General features: G+C 40.6%; 1 protein-coding gene across 3 annotated transcripts in view; it reads right to left on the bottom strand.

Annotated features, from left to right (window-relative positions):
* Positions 1 to 547: 547 nt before the first annotated feature.
* dtx3la (deltex E3 ubiquitin ligase 3L a) overlaps positions 548 to 11,195 on the bottom strand; it is a 44,696-nt gene continuing 34,048 nt past the window's right edge. For all 3 annotated transcript variants that reach the window (XM_084340568.1, XM_084340570.1, XM_084340569.1), the window contains 2 exons: positions 9,292 to 9,503; positions 548 to 1,603 (listed from right to left, as the gene is read on the bottom strand). In XM_084340568.1, the coding sequence (XP_084196694.1) occupies positions 1,534 to 1,603; positions 9,292 to 9,503 (282 nt within the window). In that variant the 3' untranslated portion in view covers positions 548 to 1,533. The remainder of the gene's footprint in view (positions 1,604 to 9,291; positions 9,504 to 11,195) is intronic.

Genomic DNA, 11,195 nt, shown 5'->3' with positions numbered 1-11,195 from the left:
GATACATGTTCTGACAATGGTTGATGTATGACATAAACTATGGAATGTACGTGTATGTTAAATTTATGTTAACCTGTGGTGGATGTGGAGATAGTGGGAATGTTATTTTAAGTGAGTTTACATGTAACCTTGTGACTGCCTCAATTGTGTGTATTGGTTTCTGCTATTATAAAGGATGAGGAGAGACTGCCTCTCTTCAGTCGTCATCTATGCGCTGCTGATGTGTGGCTCTTGCTTGCAAGCAATAAAGAACTTCTAGAAAATAAATATTGTGTCCAACTTGGTGGTTTGACCAACTTTCATCTGCACTAGACAAGTGACTGATTTTCAGTTGTTACGACAGCAGTTTAAATCCTTCCATTGGATGTCTACTTACTCCCTCTCAGCCAGTAAGTGCCAGTATTTGTGCCATTATTTGTGGCTGCAATATTGAAGAGGTCAGGATCCACTAAATGTTTTCTTCTAATGAAAGAAATACACTTGCCATGTGTGAAGTCTATTGGCTGAATGGTTTGCGAGATATGCAAAGAACATACAGAAAGACAGATAGAGATACTTGGCTTTATAGACACAAGAGACATTAAGGCAGGCAGAAAGACAAAACAAAAAGCAAGCTTCATTAACGTAGTTAAATCCATAAAAAATAAAAGGCAGGCAACAAAGTTGACAAAAATTAGAGAGATATACAACACTAAATTAAGTACAAACCAAGATGAAGCATAGTGAACACAGGCAGGTTTGCAAAAAACATGAGGGCAGAAAACAAGAGGAGCAATGCAGTGACACCAGGAACAACTAAACTGACAAATAAAGATGGAAAAAGACAGACTTAAATACACAAAGGGCAACTGAACAAAGGAAACTCAAATGTAAGTAGAAAAAAGGGCAGGAAAAAGACAGAGACTGGAAGACCAACAAAATAAAACAGGAAACCAAAAACCCAAACCATGACATTACCTACTACTCATTAGCTTTATTATCAACCAATGCATATATGCCTTTGCTGTTGTTGTTTTTGAGTGGTTTTTAACTTCTTACTTTAAATCCTGCTGTAGGGGATTAATGATTGCTACAGGACCGAATACTTTCACCCATTTCGCCCTGTCATGGCTTTTATCCTGGTGTGTGTCTTAATAAATGATATCAAATTGATTCAATAACTGTAAGTCTTTGTTAAATAAATAGTGTTTGATCATTTCATGTACTTCCATGTAAAATGAATGAAATACCTCACTTACACAAGGATATGGCCCATTCATATAGCCCTAGAAATACAAAATTATGACTCCATTTTATGACTTTAAAACTGAGTTTTTGTAATAATAAAATAACCACTAAACACAAGGCCATACCACTGCAGATAAGCCAATACCTACAGTTGCAATCAGAACATGTTATAATAAATTACAAGCAAGGACTGCAGATTACACTCAAGCTTACATATTGTCAATAACAACATCAGATAATGTTTTCTAAAAGATATGGTCTACTTAATTCTGGCACAGATTCATAGAAAAACTTGTGTGTGGTCTGTTATTCAATGCCTTTATCCTTCAGTAGCCTTCTCACAGTCTTCAGGTAGTCAGAGTCTGGGTAGCCATCACTGAAAGAACACAAATTACAGAGAGACAATGAGAACTGGGTTTCCATCCAAATGTATCTAATTTAAGAGCAGATTTTGTGAAAATGTGCAAAAAGCAAATGCAAATTTATGCCCGTTTCCATTCCTTATTGTTTTGCAATTATTGGGAGAGGAGGAGTGCGCCGTGAGATTACGTCATAAGAGAGCGTGAATGTATCCATGACAACAGTTGACACTCAGCTGACACTCAACATCATGGACAATTTACTGGTGAACCTGTCGGCTCTTGGGAGAACATTAGCTACAATTTTGTCAGCGTTCACAGCCTACAAAACCCTCCTGAAGAGGAGAAGGAAAAGAAGATTTTTAATGTTACGAGTGCTGTCGGAGTTTGCTGGAGGGAGACCGCGTCATTCTCCATTTGTTTGGGAACGTCACCGGGTGAAGGACTTTTGGGAAGTCGTCGTCCAGCAGCACTTTAGATGTACCACGACGTCACATCCGGGTTAGTCATGATTTATTCACGAAACCTGTTTCCATAACAAAAAGTCCTTTTATCGATACGCTGACAAATCCACCCCCTCCAAGCGTAAAAACTTTTTTGCGAATTTACTGCCTTTTTTCGAATTTCTGGCATTTCCACCCAAGTATTTATTCACAATTTTTGAAAATGCGAATAAGAAAAGGTGGATGGAAACGCAACTAATGGGCCTCATACAGCAACATTCTCTTAAATTTCTCTTATATTTTCTATTTCTTTTTAGTCAAGAGAAAGAATAAGAGAAGTCAACTCCAAATTCAGCAAACGTTCTGACCATCCAAATCTGCTCTTATCCAGGTGTGCCGAATAATGAATCCCGCTTGAGCGAAAATTGGAGACGCTTGAAATTAGCATAGGTACTGCCCACTAAAGACCATATAAGGGCAGATGTTGGGCCGTGTGCAAATAGCTGACACTGGTACAGCAATTTGAGAGTAAGGGGGGTAGTGAGAAGAAGGAGAATGTCAGCAGCAGTGAAATTGAGGTATTGTTAACAAATAAAACAATGTAAACGTGATCTTCTACAGCATCAGCGCTGGCGTTACAGGAACATCAAAAACACAGTATTAAGGCACATCCACCTGGCCTTCAGCACTCCAATTGTGCGCTCTACCACAGTGAGGGTGCAACGGGGTAGTAAGAGTGCTCCTGTCTGATTTGGGGATTTGCCAGGGGGGTCATCAGCCATGGAGTGAGGGCATAACCTTGGTCACCTATGTTACATATAAAATTGAGTTTTACAAACGTTAAACTGGATGGTGGTTTTTAGAATTACAAATCACTTACTAAGGCCTAGTTTGCCAAAGCATCTAGTAGCATTAGGTAAGCCATGATTCAGGGGCTGAACGCACGCAATCTCCTATGGTTTTTATAGCCTTATTTAGGATCAATTGACCAATAGTATTTTTAACCATGAATTAAACAATCCAACCATTAAAATTACTCTAAAACATATAGGCTTATATGTATATTATATTTTATTTAAATTTGATAACATTAAGCTTTTTTATGTTCCTATAATTTAAAACATGTGTCCGTTCATTGGAAAAACAAATTGTGGACTGTGTAAACGGGACGTTTTTCTCTTTTCTTGGTAAGAGTGTTACAATTTCCCCTACCAAAGAGAAGAGCAAAGATAAGAAAACATTGGGGAATCCCATAAATCAATGGGTACTTACAAAATAAGAGAAAATCGTGAATACAAACAAAAAAAGATAACATTTGTTTGTATATCACTTCTTGCATGAGGCCCATTGACTGTTCTGTTGATTGTTGATGTTATTGCACATTGCAATATCAGTACTGCAACCTTGCACAATCTAGGTCTTTTGCAATACCGGACATGTCTGGACATGTCTGGACAGTCTTCACCAACTTTAAAATTGGTCACACTCTATTATATTTATATTCACACTATATTTATAATTTTATAGTTTTACTATGTCCTAAAGTACTTTTACTATTGTTTGTTGTTTTGCACCTAGACCACAGCAAATTGCTTGTATGTGTAAACTTACTTGGCAATAAAAGCAATTCTGATTCTGATTCTGAACACAATGGTTTTCAGACTTTTCCTTTCATTCCGTCCTTTGGAAGCAGAACAAAATATTCATAGCCTCATCATACAGATTCTGTGCATGTGTGGAGCAAAGACACATCGACACTCAGTCTTCTCCAAGGTGGACGTCTCAACGGCCTGGGTAACATCAGTTAAGTTGGCCAGCAAGAAGGTCAGCAAGCAACAATCCCTCTTGTCAGGAATCTTTTCTCATCAGGTCTGAAGGATGGCAGGATTGATTTTAGGGTGCCCACAATCTCTCCCTGAGGCATTTGATCTTCTCCCTTCAGGTCCAAGATACAGGGTTCCTTATGTGGAAGTTCTCAGGTACAGGGCAAAGTGCAATAGATCTAAATTTTGTTTTGACCATATTATAACATGTACACTTGCAATTGCATGGAGATTGACTATATTATTAGATTATTAGGCTATCATATTATCATCAATATTATGCTTCATCTTTTTGTTTTCAACAGTTTCTGCATGTAAGTGAAAGTAATATGGTGGTGACGCTGCCTGTGACACATACCGGAACTTCCGTGAGATCGAAAGCTGTTGTTTACTGTGTCTCTCTCTTTCTCTATCTATCTTAGCTGTTTTTCTTCGATTTCTGAGTATTTCATAGTCACACTGGTTTTGTACTGCAGCTAACGTTAGACTTTATAACTTGTACGTACTTTGTCGAACCGCTTTTCTGTTACTGTGTAGTCTGCTACTGCCCGGTTAGCTTCCTCAACTTAGCCTAGCTCACTGCTTTTTGCCTTTCACTGCAGTCAACACAGCCTCGATAAACAAGTGTTACGATGGCTTGTGCTGACTGTTCTGCAGTTGCAGATAGGGTGTCTCTATTAGAGAGACGAGTCTGTGAGCTAGAGCAGCTTCTCTCAGTTAGAAACACGGGCACTGCAGATAGTGTTAGCCCCGGGCCTGATAGCAGGCCTGCTAGCCTTAGCACTAGCGCAGTCTCGTCGGCAGCTGCTGCGGAGTTTGTCCCTGCTCGGTTGCGGCATGGAAGGTGCAGGAGCAAGCCACCGGTTGTGTGGTCTGGTCAGCAGTCGCCCCTCCCGACTGCTAATGAGTTTTCTGTCCTCACTAGCCTAGTTGTTAGTTCTGCCGGCTTGCGTGCCTCCCCGGCCCCCGCCGACGGGGCTAACCTCCACACGCTAGTAATAGATGACTCCATTACTCGCAACGTTAAGTTAGCGTCAGCCACTGTTTACTGTTTACCAGGGGCCAGAGCTTCTGACATAGAGGCTAATCTTAGGGTGCTGACATCACGCAGGGAGAAACAGGGAACTCAGGCACACAGCACCACAAGCTACAGCAACATTGTAATTCATGCTGGCGCCAAAAATATTCATCAGAAACAGTCTGAAATCACAAAAGATAGCCTAGCTAGGACTTTTCAGGCTTCTAGAAAGATGTGTCGGCATCAATTAATTGTCTGTGGTCCCTTACCCTAGCGGGGTAATGATGAGACGTACAGTAGGCTTACAGCTATGAACCGCTGGCTGGCGCGTCACTGTAGGGAGCAAGGATACAGGTTCGTGGATAACTGGCCCTATTTCTGGGGTCGCCCCCACCTGGTGAGAGCAGACGGCCTGCAGCAGTTTCAAAAATATTTGTATCTTTCTACTGAATAGACAGCTCACTTTTATGCAAGGGCCATTTTAAAATTGCCACAAAAGTAAATGTAAGCCTACTAATTAAAGGTGCACTATGTAGTTTGGGGAAGATAATTTCAATTTTGTCTTTGTTTTCATTGTTTCTTTGTCGACTGAATAAACAAATGGTCAATTTCAGAATCATTTATGTTAGGGGTGTGCAGAGCAGCCGATATTTGTATCTGTATTTGTATTTGTTGAGGGGGGGAAAGTATTTGTATTTGTATTCGAGTAAAATTCAAAATAGGCGTAAAAATATATATTTTTTTGAGTTACACTTCTAATTTTCGTTATAGTGTAAGTATTCTTTAATCATCCATTATAATAATAAGGATATGCAATATTGGTTGATGTTTTTCCATAAATCCAGCAATGAACATGTAACAAGGAATGTCATTGAAAAGAAAATAACATAACAGCCATTACCTCATCCATGGTTAAACCAACAACTAATAAATATCATTGTGAACATTATGAACCCCACCACCACCCGTCCTTGTTGGAGGACGTTGAACAGACAGAATAAAAACAAATAATACTTAAAAGAACTGTTCTTTCTAATGCACAGAATTCCAAGAACTAAACTTGATCTGTAAATAATATGACATAGTAGCCTATAGCTAACGGTCATTATGCTTCTGGCCTCTACCTGGTCTTTTTACTAAATTTAACCAACAGGGTCGCCGGCTGCAGCAGCCTCGCGCCCCTGAAGTGGGCTTAAGCCGCATTCAGCCGCGCTCGAGCGGAGCAGGGGAGAGAAACAATGTGTATTTCTTTTACTCTGTGGAAGATCTCCCAACGGAGTGAGGGACAAAGCAAGTGGGACAGATCTGCCCAGTCCCTGAGCAGCGAGCGTTTCACAGACAAGCCACAACGCAGAGAGTAAACAACGTCACCTGGTTCAGCAGCACCATGGACAGCTGCGGGGGCGGGGGGGTCGGAACAGCGGTGTTTTGACGCCCCCACCCCCGACTCCTGAACGTCACTCACTCACTCATCCGGGCATGTACTGCGGTCTCATGAGGAAACGTAGCTTTTTGATATGATGTTTTTCTTGTTCCCGAATACAAATATTTTTTAAAGTATTTGTTCGAAATAAGTATTCGTAAAAAACACGTTATTTGTGCATTTCCGAATACCGTATTCGGGTTCGGCTCCACCCCTAATATATGTACAGTAGGTACTACTTCAAAGTGGCCATTTCACTCGCGGGGAGCGAGATTCACGCAACGCGTGAAATGTAAGTGACAACTGTAGCCACTAGGTGGAAGCATAGTACTGAATTGCAGCTCAAACGATTTTGGGACAATTCCACATTTGACCACAATGTAGCTGCAATGTAGAGTGGCGCTGTTTTAGGCTACAGGTAGAGTGAATGGAGAGGGGGACTGCTAAACCGTATCAGATTGATTCAGACTGATTGTTTCACAGCGGTGGGACACCTCAATTATCTGGGTGACCTTGGATAATCACTTGTGCTTTCTTTGTTTAACAGTAGAGCTAAAATATGGACATTACTTGTTTTTTAAGGAACATTTGTTTACTGGTAAAATTGCCGACCTGAATTATTGTCCCAGTCGGCCCCCGTGAGCCTATATCACGGCCTGACTGGATGTTGCTTAAATATAAGAATAGCCTATTATAATATCTGATACCCTAAAGACATCTGAGGTTGTGATTTTGCTCGCTCGCTGCAGCCACGGCTAAGCGGAGGCAGAAACAATTACGCACAGCCTACAGAAGTTTCAACGTCCATACAAGCATTTAAGAAATGATTCTTATCAGTTCCATAATTCAGAGAGGATTTTTACTCAACAAAAAAATCTATAAAGATCAGTTTGTAGGTTGAAGACACAACAGCAGCACGTATGTCCAGACGCTGATATGTGTCAGCTGATCCATTTTTTTTCTGGTTATCATCTATTGATATTCGGTACGCTACAGTTGTGGTGTCAGAATTTAACACAAATATTTGCGCTTTCTATTCTACACAAGAAGGAAAGCCGCGGCCCGGCGGCAAATTAATCCTCATTTGCTCATTTATTTGCTCAAACTTGGAGCCATATGTGATCATAATGATGATGAGAAAAGAAAACACATTAACTAAAGGTACAACCTATACTGAGATTCGAACCCATACTAGCGGATGATTCTGCTTACTGAGGGAGCTGCTCTACCAGGGGAGCTATGCATCAGTCATAATGCTCTCATGTGTCTTATGGATCACCGACCCGCTGCCCCAGCTGACACATCAGCGTCTGGACATACGTGCTGCTGTTGTGTCTTCAACCTAAAAACTGATCTTTATAGATTTTTTCGTTGAGTAAAAATCCTCTCTGAATTATGGAACTGATAAGAACAATTTCTTAAATGCTTGTATGGACGTTGAAACTTCTGTAGGCTGTGCGTAATTGTTTCTGCCTCCGCTTAGCCGTGGCTGCAGCGAGCGAGCAAAATCACAACCTCAGATGTCTTTAGGGTCTTTGACGTGTGCACAAAAAAAGACCACAGTTAAACATAAAAGCAAAATGAAAACAGATAAACATAAAATGGGAATATCACAGATAAATACAAAATACAAAGAATAAGACCTTAAAAGACATTTAAAAGGCTTCATAATGAGTTGTTGATGATGATGATGGCGGATGAATGATTTTTTTCACTAAGTTTGTCCTTGCTAGAGGGACCCTGTAGCGACAGGCTGAAGGAAGGAGTTGGAATGAGGTGTGGAGTGGGTGAGGTATTATTAGCTACATTCTTGTATTTAAGCAACAAGAACAGAAACATAAATCAGGCAACTCTGTCCATTCCCGTTCATGGCCACTGCTCCCTGCTGCTGCATGTTGTCGTCCTCCTGCTCACAGATGCCACCTGGTGGTTGTTTGGGCACATTGCCGCTTCTCATGAAAACACAATTAATCCTCCACTAAAAAGGTGCGTGAAAAAAAATGGATCAGCTGTAGCGTACCAAATATCAATAGATGATAACCAGAAAAAAAATGGATCAGCTGACACACATCAGCGTCTGGACATACGTGCTGCTGTTGTGTCTTCAACCTACAAACTGATCTTTATAGATTTTTTCGTTGTGAGCTCGGCCACAACTCGGCCACAACAAAGTAGTACCTACTGTATAGTGTATTCTTGAATTATAACTATTGATGCATTAATGTCTTCACAATGTTAGGGCTGCAGCAGGTTAAGGATGAACTAATTTTGATAACTTTACATACTGCTGGGTGGTTTAACCTATAATAATATAACCTAGCTACAACTTTTATATAATTTATAGCAAAAGCCTAATCTGTGTTGTTTCCATGATGTATATTGGGTCAGGATCTCATTCACAACACATTATAACATCATCCATATGATTATAAATAGTTTGCTGAGACAGTTTTACATACAGGTGGTAATGCAAAAAAACAAACAAAAATAAATCACAGATCTGCTTGGTTCAGTGTACAACAAAAAAAGGCGGCGCAGAGGCGAGCGTTGCAGCATATTAAGTAATCTCTGTCTGAAAAGTGCTATTGACTGCCCGACTCACTGTATCATCGACTACATACATTTTTGTGTAGAGAACACCATGAAGGTAGTGTTTTTCGAGAAACAAACCCTGGTTGACCTATGAGCTAAAAGCCCTGCTGAACGAGAAGAAAAAGTTTTTAGATCTGTGGATGAAGAGGAGCTGAGGACGGTGCAGAGGGAGATTAAAGGTCAGCTTTGGTGTCCCCCTCAGAAAATGCCTCTTTAACAGGGCATTTAACTACACTTTACACTGTGATAAAATCCTTTGCACACCATCTCGTTGACAAGGAAATGTTTTCTTCTCTCCAAAAGTGCTTGTTATCAAATTGTGAAATGTCTATTAAATTTAATTTAAACAAGATTGGACAGTTCCCAGTGACCAATGGGGGAAGATTAGGTTGTTGTTTTTACTCACACGCTGCTGCCTCCATCTGGTTGTGTTTTTAGGGGGATGGAAGCTGTTGTGACCACATCCTCTCCATTGTTATTGGTGGCAACAGTAAACAGGAGCTGCTGATCGAAGGCCTTGTCCAGCAGCTTGCAAACCCTCCTGCCCTCACGGTTGTTAGGCAGGTAAGCGCAGAGCCGCAGACCTACATAAGGCTGACCAGGGTGAGGGTGTTTCTCCTGCAGGAAGAGAAGAGACAGCAGGATCAAAGACTAAAAATATTTGAGAATTATGTTGTCTCTAGTTTGTTAAGGAACCTATTATGAACTCCCAGGAAAAACTCGGTCGCTAATTGTTATAATCATTAAGTAATAAGTGTATACTTAGTAATAACTCAGTATTATGTACCACTTTACTTTTGGGGGCACAGAAAGAGTAACTTGATTAAGTAATTAATATTTAATGGGTCATCACCAGTTTGTGCCATTCAACAGCTGGTTCATTGTTAATCAAGAACAACTCATGAAGAAAGTGGCCAGTATGTCAATTCAGAGATATTAATCAAGTGATCATTACTTCATGTTTCATTGATATACTATCTTCCACTCTTTTCATCATGATCTACTATTTAGTCCTCGAATTACACATTTTTGTCCACCTTACTGTCTTATGTGTACCTTGTTGTCTTAGGCGAGGATCACACTACAGGAGTGTTGGGCAGATTGAACCCAGAGTCGCCCATCCTGACAATTGAAGGAAAAATCTGATCTGGGAGCTTGGTAGGTCTCGTGTTTGATACCTTGGATTTAAAATCTGGATGGCTACGATTGTCATTATGTCAGTGGTTGTTTCACAATAGCCAATGAGAGTGATATCCTGGAGCAGCTGAGGAGTGGCTAAGCAATGGTAACAACCCTAGCCCCTTAAGCTAACGTTAAAATCTCACTGAAGAATAGACAAGTTGACCCGGTCTCCCCGAATATTTTCTCATCCAGACTTGGTTCTTCTGCTTTTGTTTTTTGTCACTGCAAAGTATTAATGTTACTACATCAAGTTGTCACACCACCATTTGTTTACATCTGCTTCCCCATGAGATCACATCTGAGAGATCACAAGCTGCATTGCTCCCTCTGGCACAATAATTGTGATAATATCCTCTATGTGATACCATTATTTTCAAGTCTGAGTTTTGAGATTAGAGAGAAGAACACCTGTGAAGATTCTCCTTATGTGATGCTGCAACCCGACTTCACAATAGTTAAGAATTTACAACTTCTAGTTTGAGCCTGGCCCTTTGTGTGAACGAAATGTTTTGAAAGTAGATTCTGCTCCTGTCTACACTACCTGATGTAAGTTTGATAACTAAATTAAGTTAATGTGCAAAAGTGGTCCATTGTGTTCCCAGATCTCCAACATTACAAATGGTGACTGGTAAGAGGAGAGTGAGAGATTTTGTTGATCCCATGTGAATTTAAGCATGCAGTAGCTTATACTGCACATATGTGGATGAAGGTTCTCAGTCATCCAGGTCATGGTAAATCTAAGTGCTGTATTGTAGGCAACTGGACTTGTTTCAGTTTCTAGAAGATGTTTCACCTCTCATCCAAGAGGTGTCCTCAGTTCTAACTAACTGGAGGGGAGTTGGCAGGTTTCTAAGACATTACCCAGCTCAGTGTTTCTCACAGAATAAGACTTTAATTGTGGCGGCGGCTGTCTAGCTGGGATGTCATAGAGCATGCGCACTCGAGACTTCACCGACCGAGTCAGCTGACTGCTGTTTTAGTGCCAAGCTAACTTGGATGGGGATAAAATGTAATCGGGCAGCTCTTATTGGAATGAATTGCCCAAATTCTGACAGTAAATCGGGTCATTTTGCAAGGGTTGTGCGGCTTTTATTACCATTTTACAGACACGTCTTTCACAATGTTAGC

This window comes from Pagrus pagrus (genome assembly GCF_965226575.1).
Source record: "Pagrus pagrus genome assembly, chromosome: 20".
Taxonomy (NCBI): domain Eukaryota; kingdom Metazoa; phylum Chordata; class Actinopteri; order Spariformes; family Sparidae; genus Pagrus; species Pagrus pagrus.
This window is presented reverse-complemented; position numbering and strand designations above follow the sequence as displayed.